At 43.0% G+C, this 21,017-nt stretch overlaps 1 protein-coding gene across 1 annotated transcript in view; it reads left to right on the plus strand.

The window, feature by feature from the left end:
- DZIP1 (DAZ interacting zinc finger protein 1) overlaps positions 1 to 17,496 on the plus strand; it is a 69,338-nt gene extending 51,842 nt beyond the window's left edge. Inside the window, exons 12-18 of the mRNA XM_065423298.1 lie at positions 5,360 to 5,555; positions 5,921 to 6,050; positions 6,288 to 6,341; positions 7,317 to 7,513; positions 8,511 to 8,641; positions 16,451 to 16,628; positions 17,414 to 17,496. Of these exons, the coding sequence (XP_065279370.1) occupies positions 5,360 to 5,555; positions 5,921 to 6,050; positions 6,288 to 6,341; positions 7,317 to 7,513; positions 8,511 to 8,641; positions 16,451 to 16,628; positions 17,414 to 17,496 (969 nt within the window). The remainder of the gene's footprint in view (positions 1 to 5,359; positions 5,556 to 5,920; positions 6,051 to 6,287; positions 6,342 to 7,316; positions 7,514 to 8,510; positions 8,642 to 16,450; positions 16,629 to 17,413) is intronic.
- Positions 17,497 to 21,017: the final 3,521 nt, after the last annotated feature.

Raw genomic sequence — 21,017 nt, forward strand, 5'->3', positions numbered from 1 at the left:
GCTGCAATGGGATTCCCAAACTGTGGTGGGGCGATAGACGGAACCCATATCCCTATCTTGTCACCGGAGCACTAAGCCACCGAGTACATAAACCGCAAGGGGTACTTTTCAATGCTGCTGCAAGCCCTGGTGGATCACAAGGGACGTTTCACCAACATCAACGTGGGATGGCCGGGAAAGGTACATGATGCTCGCGTCTTCAGGCACTCTGGTCTGTTTCGAAAGCTGGAGGAAGGGACTTTCTTCCCGGACCAGAAAATAACCGTTGGGGATGTTGAAATGCCTATCGTGATCCTTGGGGACCCAGCCTACCCCTTAATGCCATGGCTCATGAAGCCGTACACGGGCAGCCTGGACAGGAGTCAGGACCTGTTCAACTACAGGCTGAGCAAGTGCCGAATGGTGGTGGAATGTGCATTTGGACGTTTAAAAGCGCGCTGGCGCAGCTTACTGACTCGCTCAGACCTTAGCGAAAAGAATATCCCCATTGTTATTGCTGCTTGCTGTGCGCTCCACAATATCTGTGAGAGTAAGGGGGAGACATTTACGGCGGGGTGGGAGGTTGAGGCAAATCGCCTGGCCGCTGATTACGCGCAGCCAGACACCAGGGCGGTTAGAGGAGCACAGCATGGCGCGGTGCGCATCAGAGAAGCTTTGAAAACGACTTTTGTGACTGGCCAGGCTACAGTGTGAAACTTCTGTTTGTTTCTCCTTGATGAACCCTCCGCCCCCCCCCCCCAACCCGGTTCACTCTACTTCCCTGTAAGCCAACCACCCCACCCTCCCCTTCCCCCTTCGAGCACCGCTTGCAGAGGCAATAAAGTCATTGTTACTTCACATTCATGCATTCTTTATTAATTCATCACACAACTAGGGGGATAATTGCAAAGGTAGCCCGGGATGGGTGGGGGAGGAGAGAAGGAAAAGGACACACTGCAGTTTAAAACTTTAACTCTTATTGAAGGCCAGCCTTCTGATGCTAGGGCAATCATCTGGGGTGGAGTGACTGGGTGGCCGGAGGCCCCCCCACCGTGTTCTTGGGCGTCTGGGTGAGGAGGCTATGGAACTTGGGGAGGAGGGCTGTTGGTTACACAGGGGCTGTAGCGGCGGTCTCTGCTCCTGCTGCCTTTCCTGCAGCTCAACCATACGCTGGAGCATATCAGTTTGATGCTCCAGCAGCCGGAGCATCGACTCTTGCCTTCTGTCTGCAAGCTGACGCCACCTATCATCTTCAGCCCGCGATTCAGCACGCCACCTCTCCTCTCGTTCATATTGTGCTTTTCTGTAATCAGTCATTGACTGCCTCCAAGCATTCTGCTGTGCTCTGTCAGCGTGGGAGGACATCTGTAGCTCTGTAAACATGTCATCACGCGTCCTACGTTTTCTCTTTCTAATCTTCACTAGCCTCTGTGAAGGAGAAACATTTGCAGCTGGTGGAGGAGAAGGGAGAGGTGGTTAAAAAAGACACATTTTAGAGAACAATGGGTACACTCTTTCACGTTAAATTTTGCTGTTCACATTACACAGCACATGTGCTTTCGTTACAAGGTCGCATTTTTCCTCTTATATTGATGGCCTGCCGGTTTGGTGTGAGAGATCACTCACGCAGTGCCAGGCCACAGATTTCAGCTTGCAGGCAGCCATGGTAAGCCACAGTCTTTTGGCTTTTTTAACCTTCTTAACATGTGGGAATGGTTTCAAACAGTAGTGCTCTCATTTCCCATACCAAGCACCCGTTGGGTTGGCCATTTAAAATGGGTTTGCAATGTAAAAGGAGGGGCTGCAGTTTCAGGGTTAACATGCAGCACAAACCCAACTAAGTCCCCTTCCCCACACACCCAATTCTCTGGGATGATCACTTCACCCCTCCCCCCCACCGCGTGGCTAACAGCGGGGAATATTTCTGTTCAGCAGAGCAGGAACGGGCACCTCTGAATGTCCCCTTAATAAAATTGCCCCATTTCAACCAGGTGACCGTGAATGATATCACTCTCCTGAGGATAACAAAGAGCGATAAGGAATGGATGTTGTCTGCATGCCAGCAAACACCGGGACCATACGCTGCCATGCTTTGTTATGCAAAGAGTCCAGACTACGTGCTACTGGCCTGGCGTGGTAAAGTGTCCTACCATGGCGGACGGGATAAGGCAGCCCTCCCCAGAAACCTTTTGCAAAGGCTTTGGGAGTACATGAAGGAGAGCTTTCTGGAGATGTCCCTGGAGGATTTCCGCTCCATCCCCATACACGTTAACAGACTTTTCCAGTAGCTGTACTGGCCGCGATTGCCAGGGCAAATTAATCATTAATCATTAAACACGCTTGCTTTTAAACCATGTGTAATATTTACAAAGGTACTCACCAGAGGTCCCCTGTGTGCCCTCAGGGTCTGGGAGCACGCCTTGGGTGAGTTCGAGGGTTACTGGTTCCAGGTCCAGGGTGATAAACATATCCTGGCTGTTGGGGAAACCAGTTTCTCCGCTTCCTTGCGGCTGTGAGCTATCTACATTTTCTCCATCCTCATCTTCCTCGTACCCCGAACCCGCTTCCCTGTGTGTTTCTCCAGTGAAGGAGTCAGCACACGGTTGGGGTAGTGGTGGCTGCACCCCCTAGAATGGCATGCAGCTCCGCGTAGAAGCGGCATGTTTGCGGCTCTGCCCCGGACCTTCCGTTTGCTTCTCTGGCTTTGTGGTAGGCTTGCCTTAGCTCCTTAATTTTCACGCGGCACTGCTGTGCGTCCCTGTTATGGCCTCTGTCCTTCATGGCCTTGGAGACCTTTTCTAATATTTTGCCATTTCGTTTACTGCTTCGGAGTTCAGCCAGCAGTGATTCGTCTCCCCATATGGTGAGCAGATCCTGTACCTCCCGTTCTGTCCATGCTGGAGCTCTTTTGCGGTCCTGGGACTCCATCACGGTTACCTGTGCTGATGAGCTCTGCGTGGTCACCTGTGCTCTCCACGCTGAGCAAACAGGAAATGAAATTCAAACGTTCGCGGGGCTTTTCCTGTCTACCTGGCCAGTGCATCTGAGTTGAGAGTGCTGTCCAGAGCGGTCACAATGAAGCACTGTGGGATAGCTCCCGGAGGCCAATAACGTCGAATTCCGTCCACACTACCCCAATTCCGACCCCCTAAGGCCGATTTTATCGCTAATCCCCTCATCGGAGGTGGAGTAAAGAAACCAGTTTAAAGGGCCCTTTAAGTCGAAAGAAAGGGCTTCGTCGTGTGAACGTGTCCAGGCTTAATTCGATTTAACGCGGCTAAAGTCGACCTAAATTCATAGTGTAGACCAGGCCTAGGCATCTTTATTCCAGTATAACTGTTTGCACTAGTAACTATCAGTGTTTTTAAAAAAGGCTCTGAAGACATTCTCCCCCCCCCCCCAAGGCTTTGAGGTTACTGTAGTACAGTGAAGAAGAAACTCTGAATCTTCTGCCTCCTTCCAGTGCCAATGATTAGCCAAGCACTGATTGGGGCCAAGCTAAAGCCCTCACTGAGCACTGGATTCTTCATCTTGGGAAGTGTGACACTTGTGGTGGCCTTTTAAGAGAAACTAAACTGAATGATCCTTGAAATCCTACAACAAACTTAAAGTCAGCCTAGTTTTATTCTCTACTCATTTCTCTCCTAAGTCCATTATTCTATCCTTTCCATAACCCAGACTCTCAACCTCAGCAATATATTCAGTTTCTCTCTCCACCCCTGCCGCCTTCCCTTGCATCCAGGTTGGTGCCAAACCATGCTGCTTCTTCCTGTGTAGTATCTCAGAAATCTGTCCTTTGTACTCTACCCATTCCACGGTAAGTACCTTGGTTATCTCTAAGCTAAACTAACACAACTCCTCCTACCAGTCCCACATCTCATCTCATCCCTCCTCCAACCAATCTTATCAAAATTCTGCTGCTGGAATAATGAACCTCTCCCTTCACAGAGGGTCCCCTTCTTTCTTTTAATCCCTTTGCTGACTTCCTTGCTCATTCAGAATCAATTTAGTGATTCCAGGGATGGATCCCCAGCTGGTGTAAGTCATCATAGCTCCATTGACTTCAGTGGAACTACAACAGTTTCCTCAGTGAAGGATCTGGCCCTCTTGGCCAGTTGAACTCTTGTGATTTTATGGCAAGTCTCATGATATTTGGAGTGTCTGTCAAAGCTGCAGCTGCTGGAATCAAGAAATTGTGTGATGATCTCATTAAAAAAAGAGTTTCTAGCCCTAATGGTTGCTGAAGAGTACTTGAAAAAGTGAAATGAGTGCACCTGAAAAGTTCAGAAACTAGAAGGCAAAGAAAAAGAATTCAAAATTTATTATTTTGAAAAAACTCATAGTGGGGTCCGACTCATGGTTTTTAAGTCTTTGAGTTGGCAGTATTGTATAAAAGGCTCTGTGTCGCTTTGCCTCCACCTGTGTTCTTTACTCTACTTACCTCCCTTCTTCCTCGCACCCCCTTTGTATCCCCCTCTCACTTTTGTCTTTCACTTTCTTCTGTGGGGGTACTTACCTTTGGCACTCCCTCACTCTTCTCATGTGCTAAATGATGTTCCTCTTTTCTTTCAAATCCTCCTTAAAATGCACTTCTACAAAACACATTCAACAGTGTTTTCTAAACAGGATCTGATTCTCTTACAGTTTGAGCAGTCACCGAGTGCATTTTATGCTTGTAAATTCCACTGTCTGTGTATGAATTGGATTGTGGATAATCCTTGGATCATAGGCTGTATCATGTTATATGTTCATACAGTACCAAGTACACTGTTGGTATTCAGTAAATAAGTAGTTGTAGGAATATACACATGTAGGGACAGTCCTTTCTATAAAGTTCATTAGGTTTTAGTCTGGGGAGTCAATAACTGTTTTTGACTTCCATCTCCGTACAATATATGAGACCTGTTGTTTCTCAGCAATTGTCAAATGTCGTTTTCTGAAAGGTTTCTGTGTCTTCCACTTAGGAGATGTGAGATATCCCAGAGTTCACATATGCATTAGCATTCTGTTCTGAATGACAACAGAATATGCCCTAGTAATGCATTGTTTATAAAACAGCTGTGAAGCCATTACAAAAAGTATTTTACAATATATATATGTTTAGAAAAGTATTGTTTTCTGTTTGTTATGTAAAAGGTAATCAGAGGCTGACAAATAGGCATTGAGGATGGCATCATTGGTGGAGCAAGAGTGTAGAAGGTGATATGGTAACAGCTGAAGGAGAAAAGGAGAGATAAAATTATACAGCGCCTTGAAGGTGTGAAGACAAAAGGTTTAAACTAAATGCAGTCAAAAAGGCTAAGCCAATGGTTTATAAAATGTAAATGTTTTTATGTTAGTTATGCTGTCCATCAAACAGTAACTTGTATTATTTCTTCAGGGTGTTCATGGTATCCCAAGTGACTACTTAAACAAAGTCTTAGTTTCTGTCGAATCTGCTAGAGAAGAGAAAGAGAAACAAGTGCCTGACATTCAACTAATTCGAGAGCATCTTGAACACCAAGTCAGCTTCAGGATTGAGGGGAGATCTTCGTCTTGTAATAGGCTTGTTTCCAGCTCTCGTCTTGCTTCAGAAGGTTGGACACATTTCAGAATTATTTTATTTTACTGGTACCAGGTTTTTTGAAATAATTCTGTTTGTGTACATTAGTCCCTAAAGTAAAAGTTTTGTGTGTACATTTATTTATGGTTGTGTTTGTAATCTTTTACATAAATAGCTATTTTATAGCTGCCAGCTACACTACACCACTTAAAAAGTGCTCTACTTTTTATTTGATTACAGAAGCGTTGTCTCTCTAATAATGGAGAAAATAAATGGCTGCTTTGAGCAGCATTCAAAGATTTTTTTTTTATAGCCACAAGTTCACTTAAGATTTCTGATGAGCAACAACATCTACATTTCTTTTTAATATTCAGATTGATAACATAACTTCTTTTCTAGATAAACAGAAGATGGTTCATATGGCAACTTCCTCATCAACAGTGCAGCCAAAACCAGCAAAGCGGACTTCTACAGTTGTATGCCCAGTTGGACAAAGAATGACTTCTGCTGAGAATACATCTACACCAAAGTAAGAGACAGCACTTTCCTAGCACTTATGCCATAAATAACTCATTCGTGTTCTGCTAATAGTGTTATAGGTTTATTCTTCCTTTCATGAACAAGAGAGTTGATGTGAACATTTCTGGCTAGTTTTTAATGGGGATTAGTCACAAAATTACTATTTTTGTATATGAAGGAATAGATTTTTCACTATATATGTAGTTGGCAGTCGGATTCTAGAAATAATTTGTTTTGTTTGTTATAGACCCAGGAAGCATGTTTTTCAAGAGGGGGTTTCCAGAAAAACATCTAGTATTGGGTAAGTTTTGCTCATTTCTGGTCTTGAAGAAATGGTTTTCTAGTGAACTGCCCTTGACTGGACATTGAAATTGCTAATACAAAAAAACATTAAGCTGAAATCAGAAGCTCTGTATTAATCATATGTTTTTTTCTTAAAATTTAATACCTATTGAGTCCATTGTTTTAATCCCTAACAGAGGTCATGCTCTGATTTGAGCATGTGTATTCTTAATAATTGAGCAGGCAGAGCATAGAGTATCATGAGGTGATGTCACTTTTTTTGTCTGTCCCATATTATGTCTTTGCCTGTTGAGACCTTAATTTTTTAAGACTTTGTTGCTAATATTTTTGTTCCATTTTGTCAATATTTTTCTAGCATGTACAAATTGAACACAGTATTCTAGGTGCTTTTCATGTCATGCATATTGCACCTGTACTCTGTAAATTGCTCAAGCTACCAATTTGTCTTTGGATGCCATTCAAGATATTAAGCTTGATTTGTAAAGTCCTAAATCGATTGGGTACTCATTATCTCAGAATTCACTTTTTCTGTGGGTGCCTGCTGACCAATTGAGATAAACTAGGAAGCTGCTGCTAACAGTCCCTAGGTTTTTTAACTGGGAGGAACCAGGAGCAGAATTTTCTTCGTGGAACATCTTTGACCCTGAACTTTGTTTTCCCTGTTGATCCATGAAAGCATACATTTGTTGATCTTGCAAGATTGACTATATGCTCTGGCTTTTGTTTTTGTGAGGATGGTTGCATTTGGGGTTATAAGTACATTCATTTTGGAATGATTTTGGGTTGTCAGTTTATTTAATAACTTCACATTTTTTAAATAGTTGTATATGCACTCCAGGTTACTGTAGATGATTTTTTTCAAACTGAAAAATGCATAAATGTATTGGAAAAAACACAGGAAGCTCAAAGTTGCGCAAATCTGTGTAATACTGAAACCCATTAAATCCTCATCTGATACACTTTTTTGTTTTAGCACTCCACCATTCAGCTCAGAAGAGGAAGTGGATGATGATGATATTATGCACTCTTATATATCACCAGAATTATTGCAGCTAAAAGCATCCAGCAACAGCATGAATAATTGTGGGATGGTTACAGGCAAAAGTGATATGGATTGGACTGAAGAAAGTGAAATGGAGGAGATTGAAACACCTTCCAAGCCTTCAAAAGGTTTTTTCATTATTTTTGTGTACATAAGTAATAATTTAAGGTAACGTATAAATGATTTTAAAATACCTAATAGGTGATAAAATCAGAGTTACAAAACACTCTAAAGCTAGAATATACATTATCGTGTATATTCCTCTCTATGCAAGTTCATAATATATTGTTCTTTTACTCTTATTAATATTACTGTAGTACTCAGAGACCCCAATTGAGATCAGACCCCAATTGTGCTGGGCACTGTATGAATGCAGATGAGAAGGTTAAGGCGTGACTTGATTACTGTTGATAGGTATCTACATGTAGAACAAATATAATAATGGGCTCTTCAGTCTAGCAGAAAAAGGCACAACACAATCCAATGGCTGGAAGTTGAAGTGACAAAAATGAATTTTTTCTGCTTTACTCCTGTTAGCCATATTAACTCTGAAGGGCTATCAGTGAGGGGGCTGGTGTGTGTTACTACTTTTGTGTCATCAACACAATTGTTTACTAAATTCCAGTTAAAGAAGCAATCATTTAATTACAGGACCAATCATTTACACCTATGCAATCCCATAAAAAACAATAAGATTACAGCAGTATCACTGAGCATAATTTGGCTTGCAGAATTTTTGTTATTGCTTCCATGAAAGAAGGAACCCAACTTGACTTAGATGTCCTGGACTGAATTTGCATGCCAGCAGGTAGAAAACATTTTTATTTGTAAAGTGAGCATATTATATGTCCTAATGATTGAGAAACAATAAACATGGAACCTCACTACCATTTTTAGTCACCTTTCTGAATAGAACTGCTGTTTTTTTTTTGTTTTGTTTTAAATCTGCTGTACTGTAGAAATTAAAAAAACAAAAATAATAAATGGTGAAAAGTAAATTCATGTTTTTAATATCTTTCATTCATTAGTCTAAGACTTGGTAAATGACATAGAAGGGGAGATACTTTTAAAATACCCTACTTTTAAACTGACAGTATCCCTGTAATTTTTTTAATGATTGTTTAGGTGCACTTATCCAAAAACTGACTGAACAAGTTGAAAAGACGCTTTCTAGCCATGGAAATAAGAATAAGCCAGCTGGAGGAATTAATGTCACACAGGCATTTATTAAAAAAGAAGATGCACAAGAACTGAAGGTATTACATTATTTGTTAATTACATTTATCTATACCAACACATGCTTCAGTTATTTTTGCTACTGTTTGTTTTCCATGTTAGGAAAAGTAAGATTAATCTGGTGCAGTAAAAATGTCATCCCCAATGCACTTGCAGAGTTTTACCTAAGTTGGGTCTCTTTCTTTACTTGTTTTTCCACATAGTCACATTTGTTCTTAGAAATGAGGGCTCAGAAAGACCTGTTTGATTATGTCATAGGCTAAAGTCTTTTTGTTTCTAGAACTTTGTCGGGTACAGAGGTGTCAAACTCAGTCTCTGAAGAGTACTGAATTCCTTTTCTAATTATTATCTATATGTTGTATAGATATTTAGGACTACATGCCATGCTCAAACTCCAGCAGATCTCTCACTGATATCAGTGTGCTGTGTCTGCAGTTGGTCCAAGCTCCAGATCATTATCAGTGCTGCTCTTTGCCCTTCAGGCTTTCATCAATTCCAAGGCTTCCCAGTCATGCTTTGTAGTGGAATGAAAGCTCTGAGACACAATGGTCTTTATCCGAACAACTGTTTTGTGAGATCCCAAGTTACTCTAAGGAAAAAATCAGCAGTAGATATTAGAACGTCACTTATTTCAAGCTTGGGATTTGTGATCAACTTGGAGAAGACACCAAGACAATAGTTCTGGCAGCTCAAATCACAGTGGCAAGGGAGATTTACCCTCTCTACTCCCCCAGTGGTTGCACTTGTGGGGAGTTCTCTGGGGCAGTTGCTCCCTGGCAGAGGACTGGTTCTTCTTCTTTTCCCCTTCAAGAGAGGAGAGTCTGGCTGGAACAGGGGTCAGCCTCTCAGACAGCCCTTGGATAGGGCTTTACGGACTCAGTTTCTGAAAGTCTATTGCCCCTTCGCAGGGTTTACCTCCTACCCCTCTTCCTGGGGCGTGTTGTTTTGCTGTCAGCTGAGGCGTCTCTGGCGTGTTCCGTGGCTGTCTCCTCCTTGACTGGCCTGCTTCTGTTCCTATCAGTCTCCGCGTGGAGCAGCCTTCTTCGTGGTCACTGCCCTTTCCTATGGTAAGCTTCCCCTTGTAAGCCCCTCCTCCTCCTCCAGGAGGAACAAGCTGTGCAGCTGGGCTTCATTAGTGCAGCACAGGCCCAGAGGAACTCATTAGCCTCCTCCTGGCCAGTGGGTGGGCATGTCCCTTCAGAGATACATATGCAGGGGATCATGTTATTCATCATCAAACTAGTGCCATGGAGCTTAGTAACACTTCCTTCCTAGCTCAGTGGAGTCTGAAAGGAGAAAGTTTAAGATCCATCATTTTCTTTGGACGCTGTATCACTCCTCCCTGAAATGAATGGGAATTCCATTTCCTGAAGTGGTTACTGTTAATGAACTCTTGTTCCACATGTTTTCCTTCTGGCTTTAGTTGCAGTTATTGTGTAACAGCAATACAATCAGAATCAGCTTAAGAGACCTTGACCAAGAAGGGCAAGCAGTACCATGTCATTGCCCAGGAGCTCTTAAAGGTCCTTCACCTTAAGGGATCATATGTGCACTCTTTCTGTCTTGATGCGAGCAGACAGCATGGTACATGTTGCTTATATCAACAAGTTCCGGGGAGTTGAAGGGTCATCAGAATTCAGGCTATGGGCAGAATCCCATATCCAAGCTTTGTGGGTATCACACTTAGTGGGGAAGCAACTAGGAGAGTGGTCATTAAAAATTATTGTTTTATCAGATATGCCAAGTTGAAGAGTAATACTCAGTAGCAGGAGTTTTGCAACAGATTCAGAGATGGCAGCCTGGGCATTGAAAGCATTTTCCATCCAGAGTCTTTGGACTTCCTTCCCATTCACTGACCTTGCTAAGCCAAAGACCACGTAAATTCAGGCCTTCTTGTCACAGTTCCTGAGGTAATTGCACCTCTGACTCCTTTGTGACCTACCTGAGGATACCCACACTTCCCCCTAAGTCATTAATTGCTTCTGTTTCCTGAAAGAACTTAACCCCTTCATACCCAGTTGCTAACAATACAAAGGGAAAGGGAAAACTGAGTAACACCTTTTCATAAAAATAAATCAGAAGTTTCCCAGTCCTCCAAACTTCAATCCTGCCTACAGCTTCTTCTAAGTGCCCCACAAAAACTCATCCTGAAAATCTGGTTCTTGAAAGGGTCTCTCTAGCTCATCTGAGCTTAACGACCAGGGTAGTCCAAATCCTTTTCACTTATTGAAAGTCAGTAATGTGAAGGTAAGTTCTTCTTTTAGTGCTTGCACATGTCCATTCCAGTGTAGATGTATGTGCACCCCGAGCATAGTTGCCAGAATTTTTTCCCTTTGTGATATCCGTTGGGTCAACTGTAGTGCCCCCTGACGTCGTGCATTCATAGTGTCGGTATAAAGGGCGCTGCCGACCCCACTCCCCTTCAGTTCCTTCTTGCTGCCCATGACAGTTGTTGGAACCCTCATTGCCTAGGCAATCCTCCTCTTAGTGGTTTTCCTCTCAGTTTTTAGTGTAAATAGTTGTTGTTGTTTTTAGTAGTTAGTGTAGTTTTTAGTTTTAGTTTCTAGATAGTTTGGACTCCTCCGCTCTTAGATTGCAGGGTTGTCCACTGTCCCAATCTGAGTTATGCCTTGGTCATGGAGTTCAAGCCTTGTGCTTTGTGCAGTAAGTCTATGCCTTTGAGTGACCTGCACTCGAGCTGACTCAAGTGCAGGGCCGTAGCAACAAAGAACGTGGCCCCCTCCGAACGGTGGCCCCCTCCGAACATATGTCCGGGCGGGGCCCCTTACAATGCAGACACTGGAATGCGGTATTTATTTTGCCACTTTTAGGGGCCCCCTTCCTTGCGGGGCCCCCTCCGGTCGGAGGGTACGGAGGGCGCTCGCTACGCCTCTGCTCAAGTGCTAAGGGGAAGCTCATAGGAAAGACCACTGCCAAATTTGCAAGGAGTTTAAGCCCCAGATTCAGAACAACCAAGCTGCTCGATTGAAGGTCCTCCTCATGGCGATGGCCCTAAAACCAGCCTTGGAGCTGCGCTCGGACTCGGCATCGGCATCGAGTACCTCGGCCTCAGTGCAGAGTATTCCTCCATCAATCCGGGTCTCCTGGCATCGATCATTTTCCTTGGTGCCCAAGAAGAAACACCACAAGCACCAGGAGAAGAGCAGATTTCTGGTGCCGAAGGACTAGGGAGAGAGCGAGATCCATGGGGGACCACTCTTCATCCCCGGAGCCTCACTGTCAGGTACCCACACCCAAAGCACTGCAGCGCTCTGTGACGCTTACTATGGGTCAGCGCACCAGCCAGTTTATGGTGCCATTGACTCCCGAGGCCTTCACTGCGACAAGGGACCTTCTAACCCTCACCAGAGAGTCAGGACCCAACACCTCTGGTGCCCACAGTTGTAAAGGAATCACCACCAGCTCCGCACCTAATACCGCGACAGCTTTCCTAGGGAGCACCCTCACTGACAGCTGCATGATCTCTTCGGCAACCCTCTCTGGCACCAAGTGGCACGGAATCACCCTGGTCTCTGCAGCGCAGCTCATAATCATTGGACTTAAAAGAGGGATCGTATTCCCCCCATAGACGCAGCCAACCCAGCTGCTCCTCAGGCCGTTCTTACCCCACCTCGGCACTGAGTTCTTCAGTACCACTGGGCACCTGGCCATCATATCCATTGGATCCGCCTACCATGCAGTGGCTCTTCTGGAACCCGTGAGGAGGAACATGGGATTTAGGCGCAGGCCCCCTTACCAATATTCCTTGACAGGCCCAACACAGTCGGCCCCCAGACACCTCGAGTCATCCAACCACTGGTTTTGATGAGACGCTCGAGGTTGAAATCACAATCCCCTATGTTTTGGATCCAGCTTACCCCCCTGTTCTCCAACTGCCTTTATTATTTCCTGGATGTCTTGAACAGGTGGGGTAAGCTGGATCCAAAACATTGGGGATTGCGATGTCACCAGTTGAGACCACACCCATTATTCATTTCATAGTGGTCTCTCAATTCCACTGCAATCAAGCTATTTTTCTGCCAGTGTTCTATCCTAAGCCATGTACAAATAGAGAAGAACAGTGTCTCCATTCATTGGATGTTTGGCATGCCCTGTCCTTTTACATACAAAGAACCAAACTATTCTGCAGATCCACTCAGCTATTCATAGCGATAGCGAAAAGAATGAAAGATCTCCCCATTTCTGTACAGAGACTCTGGTCGTGAATTACCTTGTGTATCCGAGCATGTTACAAGCTTGCGTATATTCTGCCCCCGGCTAACCTAATGGCACATTCTACAAGGTCTCAAGCCGCCTCTGTCGCTTTTTTGGCACAAATTCCAATTCAGGACATCTGCAGGGAGGCAACTTGGTTGTCAGTTCATATGTTCAAGACACACTACGCCATTATGCAACAGGCCAGAGATGATACTGGCTTTGGTCGAGCTGTTACAGTTGGCATGTCCTTAATCTCCGAACCCACCTCCATTGCAGCTGCTTGTGAGTCACCTACATTGGAATGGACATGTGCAAGCACTCGAAGAAGAAAAAACTGCTACTAACCTTTCTGTAACTGTTGTTCTTGAGATGCATTGCACATGGCCATTCCAAAACCCTTCCTCCATCCCCTCTCTCGGAGACGGTCGGCAAGAAGAAACTGAAGAGGAGCAGAGTTGGCAGGGCTCTTTATACCAACACTATGATCGCACAACACCAGGGGGCACTAGAGCTGACCCAACAGATACCACTAAGGGAAAAAATGCCGGCAAGTGTGCTCTGAGTGTGTACACACCTACATTGGAGTGGACATGTGCAACACATCTCAAAGAACAACAGTTAGAGAATGGTTAGTAACCATTTTTTCTACCATTCCTGGAGGATGTTCTCCAAATGGTGCTTCTCAAAAGTGTATGAGGCTAGGTCTTTCTGACATCTCAGATCCTAAAATTAATTGGATGGGTAGGGCGGAAAATGAATTGGCTTAGAGTATCCCTAAAGGGCAGACTTCAGCATTCTGAGCCATTCAGGAGAAAATTGAGTTTCAGTCTATAGGTTCCCATTCCTTTATTGTGTAGATTCTTCATGATGATGGATGGTCTGGACCAAGAAGAAGGTTCTCTCCTAATATTTAAAATTGATACTGAGGCAACTTTACCTCCTCATTCCAAACCCTTGTGCTTAGTTCCCTTATTATGAGAGACCATCAAGATGGTCTTTTATTCAATTGTCTCTGCCTGTAGGTTAGAGAATTTGCAATCTGTCATCTATATCCCTTCACTACCATCTGTCTGGATGAGGTAATGTTGAAGAAAGTGCCCAATGTTATTTCCAAAGTGTGTTTCCCATTTAATAGGACTAGTCCTGCAAGGGCCCAGTATATGAGCATAAAATTGTCACAATCAGGGTATTGAAAAGCTAGTTTAGGGTATATTTAAAGGTTTTTAAGTCCTTGTACAGAGCCCTGTATCATTAGACATAGTCCTAGGGGAGTTTGGCTTTAGAAGCAAAGGGATGTAGAAAAATAATCCCTGTAACAAATATTTAAAACACTCTAAAGTTTGCCCTTCTCCAGTCCAGTGGAACCTTACCCATCTTCCAGGAGTTCTCAAAGATAATCACTAATGGTTCCGAGATTGCTTCAGCTACTTCCTTAATTTCTTAAATTCATACCCTACGATGAATTTCATCAGGCCCTGCTGACTTAATACAGCTAACTTAAATAAGGAAGTGTTATTTACTCCTTCTCATAACACAAGAACTAGGGGTCACCAAATGAATTTAATAGGTAGCAGGTTTAAAACAAACAAAAGGAATTATTTCTTCACACAGCGCACAGTTAACCTGTGGAACTCTTTGCCAGAGGATGTTGTGAAGGCCAAGACTATAACATGGTTCAAAAAAGAACTAGATAAATTCATGGAGGATAGGTCCATCAATGGCTATCAGCCATGATGGGCAGGGATGGTGTCTCTAGCCTCTGTTTGCCAGAAGCTGGGAATGGGCGACAGGGCAATGGATCACTTGATGTTTACCTGTTCCATTCATTATCTCTGGGGCACCTGGCATTGGACAGTAGACAGGATACTGGGCTAGATGGACGTTTGGTCTGACTCAGTATGACCGTTCTTATGTTCTTAAGCTAACTTTTATCTAAATATTCTTTAACCCGTTCTTTCCCTATTTTGACTTACTCAAAATAATTAATATTAACAATATCTGATCACCATTAACCTTTTTAGTGAAGACTGAAGCAAAATAGGTATTAAACACCTCATCCTTCTTGATGTCATTAGTTATTAGCTCTCCTTCCCTGATAAATAGAGGACCAACATTTTCCTTAAGACTTTTTGATGCTCCTAATGTATTATAGAACCTCTTCTTATTGCCTTTTATGTCCTTGCTGGGTTTAACTCATTTTGTCCCTTAACCTTTCTGATTTTGTCCATGTTTCCACTTTTCATAGGATTTCTTTTTGATTTTCAAGTCACTAAAGAGCGCCTCATGGAGACATATTGGCCCCTTACTATTCTTCCTATTTTTCCTTCACACTGGGATAGTTTGCAGTTGTGCCTTTAATATTGTCTCCTTGAGAAACTGCCAGCTCTCCTGAACTCCTTTTTCCCTTCAATTTTCTTCCTGTGGGACCTTACCTACCAGTTTTCTGAGTTTGTTAAAGTCTGCTTTTTTGAAGTCATTCTCTTTATTCTGCAGCTCTCACTTTTTTTCCCCTTTCCTTACAGTCATTAAATCTATCATATCATGATCACTTTCACCCAAATTGCTTTCCACCTTCAGATTCGCAACCAATTCCTCCTTATTGGTCAAGCCCAGCATTCTAATAAAAAAAAGCTAACACCTACCTGCTAGGAAGCAAGGGAGAGATTGATATTATGTGTGTTTTTAATTCTTAGGGAGGGAAGGTACTACAAAGATAGGCACCATGCCAAAATTTAGATATAGAGAACTCCTATGAATATTTAACCCAGTTATGTTTAATCCTCCCCCCCCCTCTTTTTCTCAACACTCTCTTCCCCCTTACTTCCCTTTAAAGAAAGGAATTTAAATGTTAAAAAACCCTTAACACATTGTTAAGGTTGCATAATTGAAAAACAAGTCAAGAAAAGCAAATAAGTTTTTGCAGCAATCTAAACTCTGCCAAGTTGCATGTATAGCATATAATGTGTTCATTTGTTTTTCTTAATTTAAATATTAGATTATATTACTTATAACATGCTATTTATTAATAATGAAGTATTTATACTGTGGTAGTGCCTACGAATCCCAGTCAAGATTCATTATGTTAGGCCAGGTATACCATAAAACACACTTGATGTGCATTGTTGTCAAGCTAACATTGTAGTGTGATCTTTGCATTAGGTCCTCAGCTGGTGTAAATCAGTCTCGCTTGGTACAATAGAACTGTGCTGATTTCCACTGGTTTAGCATTTGGCCCTTTAACTTTTGCAGTTCTTTTCACTTTTTATTATTTTTAATTGTGCAACTCTAACAGTGAATTAACATAACTTTCTGCATTCAGCATATTCATAGGTTAAACGTGTGTGTGTATATGTATGTAGGTGTAAAAAGAAATGAAACATAAAAGTAAGGTGCTATGCCAAAGGACTATACAGGCCTCGATGCATGTGCACCAGGGGACCTTTTAGAAGGGTTTCACTTCCACTCTTTCCAGTTCCCCCTTCCTAATCTGCTCCTAAATCTTCATAAGTAGATTTATGAACAATTCTACCTTTAGAAGAACTCCAGAAAATTAAAAAAAAAAAACCTTCCTTAACAGAAAAAAACCCTTATGTTTTTTCTTTTCCTATTAGTTCACAGAAGTTGATGATGATGACTGGGATATATCATCTGTAGAAGAAGAAAATTGTTTATTAGCAAAAGACGAGAGAGGGCAGAAGGGAACTGCAGTTCAAAAGAATAATGAATCAAATACTGCATCAATGGTACATGCCTGGGGTGTTCCTAAGGCAAATATGCCTAAGGAGGAAGGTAACATATTCAAACATTTACAGTATTTGAGGGGAAAATTGGATTTAAGCACCTGCCATCGTTAAAGAAAAACTTAAGTGTAATATAAAAATGTTTTAGTCACAATATCTAATTACAATGGAAACTAAATAACTTTTTAAAAAGTTATTTTGTCATCAGTATATAAAAAAAGATACAAAATTTATTCTAAGATTCCAAGACTCTGAGCACCTTCAAGCTGCTGCCATCTTTTTTTAAAATAACCTGTCTGAAAAAAAATGTCTCCTTCCCCTCCCAAACGAGGAATTTCCCCCCTAAATTACCTAGTTTGAGAATAATATTAAATCTTTGACCTCTGGCAGTTTAAGATTTATATCTTGTGACTCGGGCTGAAAAGGGAGCTTTATACCACTGGAAAGGAGAGATTCTTATCTTTCCTGTGGGGGATACAAACAATTGCTTCTAGCCCTGGACAGTTCCAAGATATTGGACTTTAAAATTGTCATTTTTATGTGTAGAAAAGATACATAGATCATTTTCAGAAAGGCCTGCAGTATTAGCACTGACAGCTAGTATCATGGTCCCTACTGTAATGAGGGAAGCAGTCTTCATATATAGCTATTTATAATTTTCCTCCTGTGGGTGAAATCCTGGCCCCGTTGAAGTCAATAGAAGTTTTGTAATTGATTTCAGTGGGACCTTATTTCACCCTGTGTGTCAGTTGGAAGGAAAATAATGCTGAATTATGATTGATTGTAATTTAGTTTTATCATCTAATTCATTTTTTTTATTTATTTTGTTAACAGGATTTCATGATGCTGATACAACAAGCACCTTAAAAAGCAGTTTAGTCACTGTAACTGATTGGAGTGACTGTTCAGACATATAACTGTTCAATTCAAAATGGCAGACATTTCCGTTAGATCATAATACAGAGTTAAAGACCCTGTCTAAAAGATTCTGACTCCTATTCATTTTTTTCAATTGTACATTAATAACAAGGAAGATTTTTTACAAAATGCTTGTGTCTTTTAACCTTGAGCAGTTTACAAGGGGATTCACACACATGTAATTAGTCCCTCAGTATTTAGAAACTTGGGGTGAAATCCTGGCCGAATTGAAGTCAATGGCAAAACTCCCACGAACTTCACGGGGCCAGGATTTCTCCCTATTGTTTCTTTGTAAGACTGAAACCGGTTTCTAAAAAAGCCCAGAAGCATTGACGTTTCCTGCAGAATGTTACTTATCAGTATTTTTAAAGCCTTTTAAAAAAATGTATAATTTTTTTTATATTTTATCCTGAATTTTATATAAAAATATGAACATTTTAAACAAACTTTTTCTTTGTATTAAAATGTTAACATTTCCCAGCATGATTTAAAGTAAGTGTCAGAGGCTGAAAAATGGTATAGTTTACAGATTTGTTGGTATATGCCTTGAAACTTAATACTGGGAAAGTGTTTCTGCTTTACTTATTAGAATAGGTTTTAATGTGTATTCATACAAAACTTCAAATTATAAAAATATAGCTAGACAACTTGAATGGGAACAAGAAAGGTACAGATGTGGTATAGAACACTTTTTTTTTTTTTTTTTTTTTATATATTCAATAAACTTTTTCTCTTGCAGTTGCATTAATTTCCCAAGGTAGCTGCCTTCATAAAAAAAGACATAGCTGCTTTTGAATTTAAATAGTAATAAAACACTAAATTTAAAAAGCTTGAGTGATTAGTCCTGTATTTTTAGATGTGTCCTATTTTTTATGTAATTACAATGTAATACAAGCTACTCCTTTTCTATTATGTTGAGTTTTTAAAAACTAGGATTGTTGAGGATATATTGTATATATTTATCCTCTTGCCCCCAAAAATTGGTTCACTGAAACTCTGAGGGTCTTCAATTTTTGTTGTTGTTGGTGACTTCATCTTTGAGAATCAATACATCTCAATAAGTCAGTGGTCCCCAAACTGTGGGGCGCGCCACCTAAAGAGACGCGGGGGAATGTTCAAGGGGGCGGAACAGGGCCCGGGCCAGCTCCCATGGAGGGCAGGGAGGGAGCACCACCCAGTCCCGCTTTGCCCGCAGCCCCGTTCCCAGCCTCGGTCCCCTTTTCCCCATTTCCCCCTTCCCCCAGGTCGCAGACCAGCTCCCAGGAGGTGGCGCAGACAGACAAGGGGGCACGATATGAAAAGTTTGGGGACCACTGCACTAAGTAGTGAGTGATTTATCCTACACCCGGTCCTGCTCCTATTTAAGTCAATGGGAATTTTGTTATTGACTTTGGTGGCAGTAGGTTGGGACTCCATCTTCCTTGGGGTTGCACAGGGAGAAAATCAGGACAGACTTTGGCTCCATTGCTGGAATAATCATTTAAAGGCACTTCTAAAAGTGCACCTAACACTGCAGACACTTCCTTATGAGTCTGTAGTCATGTACTCTGTAGTCATGTCAGTTCCATTTGCTTCAGTAGAGCAGTTAACGAGAATAAGCCCTAACCTGAATAAAGGACTGCAGGAGTGGCCCCGATGTCAGAAAGAACATCTTATAGGTAAGCTTAACATGAAACAAGATCATTGTGGATTGAATGTGAACTGCACAGCTGAAACTAATGCCTACCTACTTTGATATGAAAAAAAAGCCTTGGAGAAAAAAGGAAAATACAGATGGGTCCAACTGATTTAGATCAAATTTAGAATTTGGACCATGGCCATTCTGCCTGTCCAAACCTCAAGAAAGGTATGGGTTTGATTTTTGAAGAAGAAACTATAATTCATTATAGGTAAGACTACGTTTTAGTCACGGGTATTTTTAGTAAAAGTCACGGGCAGTAAACAAAAATTCATGGCCCGTGACCTGTCCATGACTTTTACTATATATCCCTGACTAAAACTTGGGGGGAAGTGCAGCCTGGGGGGCACAGAAGGTGCTGTGTGGGATGGGGGGATGCCATGGCTGTTCGTGGGGGGGGGAGTCATGGTCTGGGAGGGCTTTAGGGGGGCTGAGGCAGGCTCCCTACCAGCCTCCTGGGAAGCGGTGACCCCAACTCCTAGCTTCACATGCTGCCTCTGCTCTGCCCCAAGCCCTGGTTCTGCAGCTCCCATTGGTTGGGAACCACAACCAATGGGAGCTGCAGGGGCGGTTCCTGCGGACAGAGGCAGCACGTGGAGCTAGGAGCTGAGGGAGGGGAGTTCCTGTTGCCTTTCTGGGGATCCCCCTCAGGTAAGCACAGCCCTGCGCCCCATCCCTGAGCCCCCCCCCACACACACACACCCACCCAAACTCCTGCTGCTGGGTAGCAGGAAGGCCCAAGACTGCCCCAGCAGCAGCCGGTGCACCTGGCCAGGAGCTGCCTGAGCTGCTCAGGTGGCCCTCGGGCCAGGGCCACGATCCGGCTGCAGAAGTCACGGAATCCGTGACCTCCATGACAAACATGGAGCCTTAATTATAGGGCATATGTCCCAAAGGTGTGCTGTGGTCATTCATAATCTCTTATTAGATAAATCTGACTTGTTGAATCATCATACAGATAACTGTCTGAAAATTGTCACCGTTCCAAGTGGAAAGAAAGACAATGCTGCTCACTCTCTCCCTGTTACCTGAGAGCTTAAAAATGTTTGCCTAACTAATTCAAGATCATCCAGCAGGGCTGCCACGTGTCAAATAATTACATGTGACATTCATGCATTCGGCGGCCCTCTCACGCATTCCCACTGCCATCCTGGAATCTCCTGCAAAGTAGTCCGCAGGCGTTGGCTAAGAGTTTTCCTGTAATCACTTCTAGTGGCTGCTGGGGGCCATTCTGGTGCCAGGTTGTTGCTGGAACCTAGCCAGTCTGCAGGAGGAGTAAGCAACTGGCAGAACAAATGGCTTGCTAGCAGCTGCAGTAAGGAACAAAAGGGGACCAGAGACAAGCAGAGGGAGGGGCAGGTGGGGTAGTGGTAGGCTGGAGGAGGGATGGCGGCAGGCTCAGAGGATACAAGTTGAAGTGGGGAAAAGCAGAATGGAGGCGCTTGCCCCAGCCCTCCACCCAAATCCCCAAGATCTCAGGTGCTGTCACTCTGCCCCCCAAAATTTCCTTTCAAGTTGCCTTAAACTCAACACACCCCTCTCCCACAGTCTGCCCCGACTCCCTCCAATATCCTGGACACAGCTCTCTTCTCTAGGCTCCCTAGTCAGCCCTGGTTCTCCCAGCCCCTAAACTCTTGCTCTACCTAACTGTTTCCCTCTCTTACTTCTGTGGGATGTGAATGATTGGCTCTTGCCTCCCTCCACACCTGTTCCTCTGTTCACTGGCACCCTAAGGGAGAAATAAGGACCTGATTTTCAGAGCTGCTGATCACCTCAGCCCCTGTTGACTTCAACTGGACTTGCAAGGTGCTTAGCACTTCTGAAAATCAGGCTCTAAGTGAC

The sequence above is a fragment of the Emys orbicularis genome, chromosome 1, assembly GCF_028017835.1.
Source record: "Emys orbicularis isolate rEmyOrb1 chromosome 1, rEmyOrb1.hap1, whole genome shotgun sequence".
NCBI lineage: Eukaryota > Metazoa > Chordata > Testudines > Emydidae > Emys > Emys orbicularis.